Genomic DNA, 10,075 nt, shown 5'->3' on the forward strand with positions numbered 1-10,075 from the left:
AAATTTTTGTGCTGGACTTTATTCCCTGTGTTTGTTTTCTTGTCTATTTGTTAAAAGGTGCAAGGGCCTTCCAATTCTCATTTCTTGTAGGAGTAATTTCCACTGGGAAGTGTAGATTGTATGAAGCTGTGCAACTCCAGATTCTTTGCTCTTTGCAAAAAGCTTTGCCTATGGTTATGGCATTTAATGAAAATTCGTGGCTGGTGGTGAGGAAAAGGAGGGGGAAAAAAACTGTAAGGGGGAAAAAGTGCAAAAAGAAGAAGTGAATACCTTCTTGATCTCTTTTATTAGTTCTTAGGCCTGTCTGTCTGGACCACAGCTTTTCAGAATGAGCTCATAGAAGCAAAATCTCAAACTCCTGGTGGCTTTGTATTCAGAAAGGTGGAATTTCAGCAAGTTGCAAGGGCTATTGCTTTAACATTTTAAATTAAAACAACTTAACCAGAAAGATGATGCTTTGCCACAAGTAATTTTATTTTCTCCTCCACTTTGTACATTACCAGTGAACAGAGTATCTGCCAAGCACGAGCTGCTGTCATGGTCTACGATGATGCCAACAAGAAATGGGTACCAGCTGGAGGATCAACTGGATTCAGCAGAGTTCACATATATCATCACACAGGCAACAACACATTCAGAGTAGTGGGCAGGAAGATTCAGGATCATCAGGTGAGGAAATCTCTGAAAATTTAGAGTATTAAGTCTTCAGCAAAATTATGGGACCACAATTTAAAAAAATCGTGGTTTTTAACTGAAGTAGCAGAACTTCTATTGCTTTTTCCCTGTGAACTAAGCACTTTGCATACCCCCAAGGCAATAGTCCTTTTGCCATTCCTTCCTACAGATATCTATTTATAAAGGCTAGTGGTGTACACAGAAGTCATCTGGTTCTTTTTAAGGCAAAGTGGCAACCTGAAAGCTTCTCTCCCCCACTCTGCACTGTGAGCTGCAGCCTGTGTAGACACCAGCAGTTCTTTTAGCTCTTCCTACCTCATGGAAACTTGCATGCATGATGTCTCATATCCCCAGGTCATTTTGTTCAAAAAACCTTCTGATGTTTAGTAATGCTGATTATCTAGCACTTAAAGAGAGTGAGAAGGGAGTAACAGGGATTACATCTTTATTTCCATGATGAATTTACTGGATTGTGATTAAATAGCAAATTAGCACTCTGTCTGTAAATGTGCTCTGCCATGTGATACTTGGGATGGGGTTAAGACCTAATCTTTTGTTTGAGAAAAGCTTATATTTGTTTCCCTCCCTCCCAGCATTTAATGGAATTCTTTTAGTCTGTTTTTGGTCATTTATTACACACCTGAACCCTAAACTGGTAACCCCCTGTGTGATTTGTTACTAAATATTTACTCCAAGTAATAAATGGTCTCTGCATTCATCTGAGAGTGAATCTGGGGTGTTGTTTTGTCCCATTATTCAGCAGAAAAAGGTGAGAGGATATAGTTATCCAAGTGCAATGGGATCCTCTTAGTGGATGGCTTGTAGTAAATGGTTGCCCTAATAGCTCAAATTTTCATCTTTTGTGTGAGCCACAACAATCTTGCAAAATGATACCCTGTGATCCATGGTACAAATCCAGCAAACTGCTGCTGAAAGCCCAGCAAGCCAAGGGGTGCAGCGGCCACAGGGAGAAGGTGATAACTTGGTTAAAAAAGAAACCCAACAAATACCCTGTGAAATTCATGGGAAAATGAGTTTCTGCATTGCAGATGTGTGTTTCAGTAATCTCCTGCTGGAAGTCAGAGATGTTGGTGTTACTGCATTTTGCTGTTAGGAAGCATGGCTGCATCTTTTGAAGTGAGAACACTTGAACTACAAAAATTGATACAAAATATCTCCTTAGTCCCCTTGTGTATTCCCACCACTGATTACACACAGTGTTGGAATTAAAATTGAAATGTTTTGTGCTTTGAGCCTTGTGTTTCACAGATTATGGGTTGTGAATTAACCTGTGTGGTGAAGGAACAAAATCTACACAAAGCTGAAAGTTCTGCTGGAACAGCAATTTTAAACATAAGTAAATTTATTTTTTTTTAATGATTCTAGGTGGTAATAAATTGTGCCATTCCAAAAGGGCTGAAGTACAATCAGGCTACACAGACCTTCCACCAGTGGCGTGATGCTAGGCAAGTGTATGGTCTGAATTTTGGCAGCAAAGAAGATGCCAACGTCTTCGCAAGTGCCATGATGCATGCCTTAGAAGTATTAAATTCACAGGAAGCTGGTAAGAGTCTCTTCACTTATTTTCTTCCCCTAAGATTGCTCAAATACAAAAAAATTCAAATGTTTATGTGTAAAAGTCTATGAGCCTTGTTTTTAATCGTAAATAAGCCTCTAGGTGTTTTAATTATTTGAATGTTTTGTCTGACTAATTACTGCTTCTTAACAGTGCTTCTCAACTCAACTGGCATCTCTGTAATTGCACTTCCTAGCAAGTAAATCAATTTACATATTTCTGTATTAGATACAGAAACTGCTGGCTTTGCCTTTTTTTTTTTTTTTTTTTTAAGGAAGCAAAACAAAAAGACCTGCCCAAGAAGCATAAGGAAGATACTTTTCAGGATTTCTAGAGACATCCTTGTTCCTGTTGTGTGTTGGTATTTTTGCTTCACATTGGTTACTGGTTTATTATAAAATTTTGAAGGTTTTTTTTTCTCCAAACTTTGCAATTCTCTGGCAGTTTTTACCATGCAGTCTTCTAGCTCAGAGACCTTGAATCCAGGGTTAACATTCAGATGAGCACATACAGTTTAGACACCAGGTCTATAATTTCATTTGTTTGAAGTTCAGGGTGACATAGGCTTTAAAATAGTGGTGGAAAATTCCTGGCTGTCAGTATTCTGCTGATATCTGTAACATATTCTAGGTAGGCTCTACAGCAAATTGATCAGTGTAACACTGTGACACACACAGAGGGAGTGTCTTTTAAAAGACTAAGAGTCTTTTGTGTTCTTGTAACCAAATAGAATTCTTTTGTCCTCATTAAAGTTTCAAGATTGCCTGTGTAACAAGAGATAGTACTTGTGTGCCAGTTTTCTTTCTCTTGTGTAGAGGAGAGGCTGTAGATAACTATACCAGGGCTGTCTCAGCTACAGCAAGAAAGGTGGTTTTATCAAGTTGGTTTTATCAAGTTGGTGTTTTTTCTGGTAGTTCTTTCAAGACTTACCTTTTGAAACTAATCTCTCTAGGCTGTGGATGATAAATTCTGTCGTGCTTGCATTGTTACACAACACAGGAGGCCAAAATAGAAATGGTAGCTAGAGTTAGGAGGTTCCTTTTTGCCTGCTAAAATAAGCCAGTTGTGATTCCCAGTCTCCTACCTCTCAGCTGGGTGTTTTCTCTTCTACATCCCTCAGTTCTGCTTTCCCTGAGGGTTATTCAGTTGTAAACTTTTCATGCATTCTGACTGTTCATCACCTGTCTCCCAGCCAGTATTTGGGAACATATGAAGTGTTGCTTTGTGCTCTTTTGATGAAAAGGCCTGATTGATGGTGATTACCACAGATTTGAGGGGTTCAAGTTCTTTCCCATTACCTGTACTTGAAGAATTTGTGTTTCAGTGTGTATATATGCATATACATATCTTTGTAGTTCAGTTTAACTCCTCATAACACTGAACCTGAGCTGCTAGAGAGGCTGAAATGACAGAGGCAGGCATTGCTCATTTTTTAGTTAGACAGTGTGTCCTTTTTAAATTTTGTGCCTTGTAATTTGTCTAATGACTTGTTCTCTTGCTACTTTATTCAAGGTATTTGTAGGCTTCTGCATTTTTATATTGCTCAGTAGTAGAAATTTTATTATAAACAGAGATGCCACTTCACTTTGTAAAGACTTGGATAAAACTAAAATTCTATGACTGTAAAATTTCATAACTGTGTATGACTTATCACAGCCTGGTTGCTGACTACAGTGCTGTTGTCCTCTGGTTTGTTCTCAACAATTCTGAGACGGACAAGAATTAAGGTTTGTAACTATGTTTGAAAGTGACTGGGTTAACCTTTAAATATTTCTGAATTACAGCATTGTCACTTTGTTTCTCCTTGTTGTGAATGTAATGTGGTGGTAGCAGCAGGCACAAGTCGAAATGCTTAATTAGCTGCATCACAAGCTAATGGTGAGCGCAGGAGATAATTGTTCTTCCCTGGCTCCTGTCAGCCAAGGGCTGTGGTGGTTTCAGATGAGCTGTCACCTGTGGCACAGACAGAGAGGTGCTCTAGCTTCCATCAAGCTGAAATAAAACCGAAGCTTCACATTATCAGCATTGTTTCAGCAGATGAGCAGTTTTGCGCTGCTGCTTCTAAAAAAAATTCCTAATAAGGCGCAGGGAATTGCTCTCTCGGCCTCATCTCACTTCCAGACAATGTTTAAAGATAAATGTTCATAATGTTTCTGTGTTAGGCTACTGTCAACAAGTTTTATCAGCTGGGAAGTTTGTCACTGTCTGATCTAGATATTACTTAGTTTTTCTGACTGTATCAGTGGAAGAAGTATCTTTCTGAACATGCTGCTTAAATAATGGAGATAGGTTGCCAAGTGGCTTGCAGTTCAGAAACCAACTGATTGTGCTCCTTGCTCAAAGCTCAGTGAATTTTGTTTCTCTGTAGCTGGTATAATTTCCTAAAAGTGCAGCTAGAAATGAATCCTTGGTGTTAGGTTTCCCCCCCCTCCAGGATCTCTGAAATAGATGAATATTTACTTAGACAGGTCACTGGCTCTGAGGCTCTAATATTAGCTCTTCATTTTAGGAAATGGATTGCAGCTGCCTGTCTTTTATAAACAAATTACTCTTTCTGAAAAGGTGTTGAGAGGGTATGTGTCATAAAATAAACTTACACTGACATATGATGATCAATACATTATATATGATTAGTTTTGTTTCTTTCAATGTATCTGCTTGGGTTTTAAAAATTTCTAACCCATGCTGTCCTTGTTGGTGTTTGGGTGATACTGCTTCAAAAATCTGTACTTGAAGATGACAACTTGTCTCTATTGGTTTAAATAAATTGCTGTGTTTCCTAGTGTGTCCAAAATGGCATATAGAACCTCCAACTGAAATAAAAAGAAAGAGATCCTACATAGATAGCTTCCCTTTTATTATAGAATTGCATCCAGTTAAAGTTAGATTCTTGCAGTATCCTTATTTTCTGCTGTGCTTTCTCATTTTGGCAATTTCTTTTATTAGCTTGCTTATTTTATGTTGTATTTTATTCATAAAAGGAAAGCAGTTTTAATGTTAGCTGAGCGTACTATTCAGAAATTCATAAAGCTGCAGATGAATTTTAAATTTTATGCAAGGGTTTACAGAAATCTAAACGACTTCTGAGGGATATTAAAGATTAAGTTGTGTACATCCTTTTGCTTTGCAAGTCAGCTGTTGAGTATGGCTCTCTCTTTTTAAAATAAAATTAAATCATGGTCTCCTTCTCTTGCATATATTTGAAAAATGTCATTGATCTTTTAGTTGGCATCCTCAGCTGTTCTGCTGGCTGCTGGCAAAATTGGAGGTTGTTTAATTTAGGATCTCCCTCTAGTGGATCTGCTGGAGTCGAGGCACTGCTGAGCTCTCAGGGACAGGCTTTTGTCTTTCTGATGAGTTCAGAGTGCAGAGTGAAAATCTCTGAAGTTAAGAGCAAAGGCTTTACTGCAAGTGGCAGCTTTCTGCCAAAAAACCAGTACAGGTTTGTCTCAGAGGGCTCAGAAGCAATGGCAGCCTTATCAGAGAAACTGCTGCAAATGCTCTGCTGATGTAGGATTTTATCCTCTCCCTGTGTTATAGGACTGATCAAATGGACGTGTCAACTTCTCAAATGGTTGAACTCTGCTTATTTAAATGAATTTATTTTATTTTAGCTCTGTTCTGGTTTGAATGATCGCATTAGCAAACTCTATTTTTCTGCAGGCTAATTGGGCAGATTGTAGGCAACCAGCAAATCCAGAAGAGCAGGACAACACAGGACTGCATTTTGTCCTGGAATTTTAAAGAAATTTAAATAAAAATAATTAATTAAATAAAATTAAATATTGCAGATTCCTGCCCCACACTGTTTCAGAAATGCATTAAAAGTGAACCAAGGTTTTATTCCTGGCCCTCATTTGGGAAAATTTTGAAAGACTTACTACTCATTACATTAAATAACTGTTTGACATGGTCAAAAGTGACACCTTCATCAAATGCCAAGTGCATGTCATCGAGTTTAAGAGGTCACATGAAGAGGATTTCTGGCTCTGAGGCAGTGTGCAGTGTGTTCAGATATTCAGTAATTGTCTTGTCTGGAGATGACAGCTTGCTGCAAAGGTTTTGCATTGCATTACAAAGGAAATTTTCATATCTGCATTAAGTAGGGCTCATTGTTGCAATCAAAGTGGCTCTGGAATGAGAGAAGAGCTTCAATGAAGGGAAATCAGACAGCTGAGAATTCTCTGATGTGTGAGACAATGGATTATTTCTTTGAAGGAATAAGGTCACGTAAGGGAAGCTTGTGTTGGGAGGAACAAAGGAGCATCATACTCAGTTGTGCTGCAAAAAGCACCTTCTAGTTCAGCTGGAATCACTGTTGCTTTGTGTGGCATCTGTCTTGAACCTCAGGAAAGCCTTGCTAAGAGAATAGGAAACTAAGTGTGGGGTTTCTGGATGTGTGATTTGCACCTGGGGACGTCCTGGGAGTTGTTTGTTGCAGAAGATGAAAGCGGCAGAAGAACTGAAGCAAGGATGTCACAACAGTAAATAAGTCTATTTTCATTCTTTCTCATAGGATTACATAGATGTAAGATTTGTGATGCTTTTTGTAGCAGTTGATGCTAATCTGTAGCAGTTACATATATTGGTTCTTGAAAATATTTTGGAATGTTCTGGATATAAAGGCAAGGTCATGAAGGGCTTCAGTGCATCTGTTCTAGTGTTGCCTTAGATCAGTTTAATTCATAGGAAAATGGGGAGGAAGAAAAAGAACCAGAGGGGTTTTTTTGTTTCCAAGGTCTCATTATTTTATCCTTCTGACCTTGGAGGGGAAAAAGCCCCTGTGGTTCAAGTTTTTTGAATTCCTCTTGAATGAGTAACTCTAGAAGTTAGGTTGTCCAGTTATTAAATAAACAAATCTTTATTCACAGCTGTACATTAATGTGCAGTCCTTTCTCTTCCAGCAGAGATAGGTAATTAAATCCTTGCTGATAGAGGAATGCACTCAAATAATGGATTGAATAATTTAATATCTTTGGGAAATGCAAACTGAAACAAAAATTGGGGTTGCCTAATTGGAATATATAGAGAGACTGCAGAAGACTGAAATGAGAGAAGTGTATGTGGAGCTTGGGGGGTGCTTTTCTTTGTACTGCTTTGGTTCATGTCATGCTAAAACTTGTTTTGGGAGAACAGAAATTCCACAGCAGTGAAGTAATGATGTACCTGTACTCTTAGCAAGCCTCTGGAACAGGCTGTCAGCACTCCCTGTCAGAACAGGAGTAACATGATGGTATTTTTATTACCTGTGTTGTCAAAAGTTGGATAATATCTCTGGTCTTGCTAACAAGATTTTTCCCTTCCTTTTAAATGTGGGATTGATTACATAAATTTTTTAGGTCGTTACTAGGTGTTTATAATAGCTGATACTGATTAGGTAATCCTGATTTATGTGCCAAAATGCTGACCCTGCAGGAAATTCTACCTGTTTATTGGGCAGAGTATTTCCTCTTCATTGTAATTGCAGATAAGATTATTGAAAGCATCATCAGTGTTAGTTGTGGTGTTTGGAAGTGAAGGGAGGTTTGCTAAGTTTTCAGAGTTATACAAACTTTTAAGAGTTGCCTGTATGGTGTTTCTAATTTTTTTCTTTTGGTTCTTCAGAATTAGTGGTGTATCATGTGAAAGCATTCAATTTTAGGTGAACAATCTGAAGAATTTAATTAAAATCTGGTAGCTGGTCTAAACTGCATGGCAAATATTAATAGAAGTACATTAACTTATGGATAAAGTTTTGTTGAATAAACACAGAGGAATGTCAGTCTGTTTTACAGTTGGGGGCTTATAGTGTTGTCTTTAAAAATATTATCAGTAGAAGTTGGAGATAGATTTAATCTGCCTTTTGGGAGCAGGGTGTTTTCATAAAAGTCATGAAGATAGCTGTGAAACACACCTTGGTTAGGCTCATTTCTGTAGTATTATCCCCCAGCAGTGACAGCCATCACCTATAACATTGCTATTTAATCGAATTTTGGCACAGCTGAGGGTGGAGGGGGAGCTCTAAATACCCCACAGTGGATGCTATTGATAGATTTAACTTCAATATTTGCTCCTTGATGTTTGTGGTATTGTAGTTTCATCCAGCAGCTGCAGTTCCCTGCTGGTGAAGCTTTGTCCCTGGGCATGAGAGGGTGGCAGAGGGACACTGGGAGCTGCTGATGTCCCCCAGAAAACTGGGTTTGAGCCAAGCCTGGCTCCCAGGTTATCAGAGCCTGGTTTCCAAGGCACTGCTGGCTCTGATAGGGGCTTCTGCTGGCACTGATAGGAGGCTTACCTCTACTTAAATTCATGTGTGCTTTAATGAATAGTTTTGTTGTTCTTGGTGCCTTTTATTGCCTTGATCAAGTTAAACGAGCTTGTGGATTGAAGTGGAAAGTGTTTCGTTTCAAATTTGGAGTGATGAGTGAATTAACTGAGCTGAAGGGAGCTGTGAGTGAGGAAGTAGGGGTTTGAAGGGAGGGGAAGCCTTGGCTGGGAGGTGATTCACCCAAACAGAAGTACTAGAGAAAATTTTGTCACTAGTTAATGCCCTAGTTTTTGGCCATCATGGTCTTGCATATAAACCCATAACACCTGTTGGGAGGATATGTGTCATAAAATAAACTTTTACACTGATATATGATGAACAATACATTATATATGGTTCGTTTTGTTTCTTTCAGTGTGTCTGCTTGGGTTTTAAAAATTTCTAACCCATGCTGTCCTCGTTGGTATTTTGATGATACTGCATCAAAAATCTGTACTTGAAGATGACAACTTGTCTCTATTAGTTCAAATAAATTGCTGTGGCTCAAGCAGTGACTTGGTTGTGGTTCTGCTCAAGGCTGGTTAGAAAATCAACCCAGCCTTTGTTCTGGCATGGCCTGGAGCAGGACAGGCTCTGAATGGAGCTGGAGACACATCAAAGAGGGATACCACAGTTGTTGTTCTTATTGCTTCCTGCACAGATCTCTGAAAAGCCTGCTTTCCATTCATTCAGAAAACCTTTAACCATTTAAACACACTTTTTTTTTTTTGGTAAGTTCTTATATTCCCTAACAAAAACACATCTTCTTTCTTGGCTGTAGCTTTGAACTCTTGCCTGGGGTGTGGGCTTTGTTTAATAGGAGTATTCAAACTGTCCTTAAAGAAAATATTTTCTAAAGATTATAATTAGCCAGGTCACTTATGTATATATCATATAAATGTGTAAATAAATTTGCTGTCCACTTTCAGTCTTGGAAAAGACTTCTAAAAGACAAGCCACACTTTGATTTGGATATCAGACTGTATAATTGGAACACTGCTTACTTTTGGCACTAACATACTGAGAAGTGAAGGAGTGGGATTTCTTAGTCACTGAGTTGTTTGTATAAACTTTTTCTCTGGGGAGAAAATGGAGATCTTTACCTCAAACTAAAATTCTTATGTGTGATAGTTGACCAGCTTTAGTAAATTTATTCAAAAATTAGGGTGAGAATAAGCTGTACTCTGAAGTACAGTAATTGCAGGTGGGAGGTTTGCTGTGTGGTTTTGCCCTCTTCATTTAGGGCATGTGAGGTTCTGAGGAAGATTTCACATGATCTGGCTGCCCCTGGTTCCCCCAAACCCCTTTTCATCCATCCTTGTGTTACCAGCTCCCAAGTGAGCCTGTCCAGCCAAAGGAAAACACTCAGTGCAGAACTTGCAGGACATGTGTTGTGCCAATCTTGAACAGCTGATGCTTGGGGGTTTTTTAGAGCTCCAGGAATGTGATATTTTCAATATCAGCCAGTGTCAACACTGATAACATCCAATGCAGCTGGCATGAAAAGAAGTGGGGTAGGGTGTGGTGTGACACTCCAA

General features: G+C 38.8%; 1 protein-coding gene across 1 annotated transcript in view; it reads left to right on the forward strand.

The window, feature by feature from the left end:
• Window positions 1–537: 537 nt before the first annotated feature.
• Window positions 538–10,075, forward strand: part of ENAH (ENAH actin regulator) — a 48,190-nt gene continuing 38,652 nt past the window's right edge. The window contains 2 exon segments of the mRNA XM_031061956.1: window positions 538–669; window positions 2,062–2,239. Of these exon segments, the coding sequence (XP_030917816.1) occupies window positions 538–669; window positions 2,062–2,239 (310 nt within the window).

The sequence above is a fragment of the Geospiza fortis genome, unplaced genomic scaffold, assembly GCF_000277835.1.
Source record: "Geospiza fortis unplaced genomic scaffold, GeoFor_1.0 scaffold88, whole genome shotgun sequence".
Lineage (NCBI taxonomy): Eukaryota > Metazoa > Chordata > Aves > Passeriformes > Thraupidae > Geospiza > Geospiza fortis.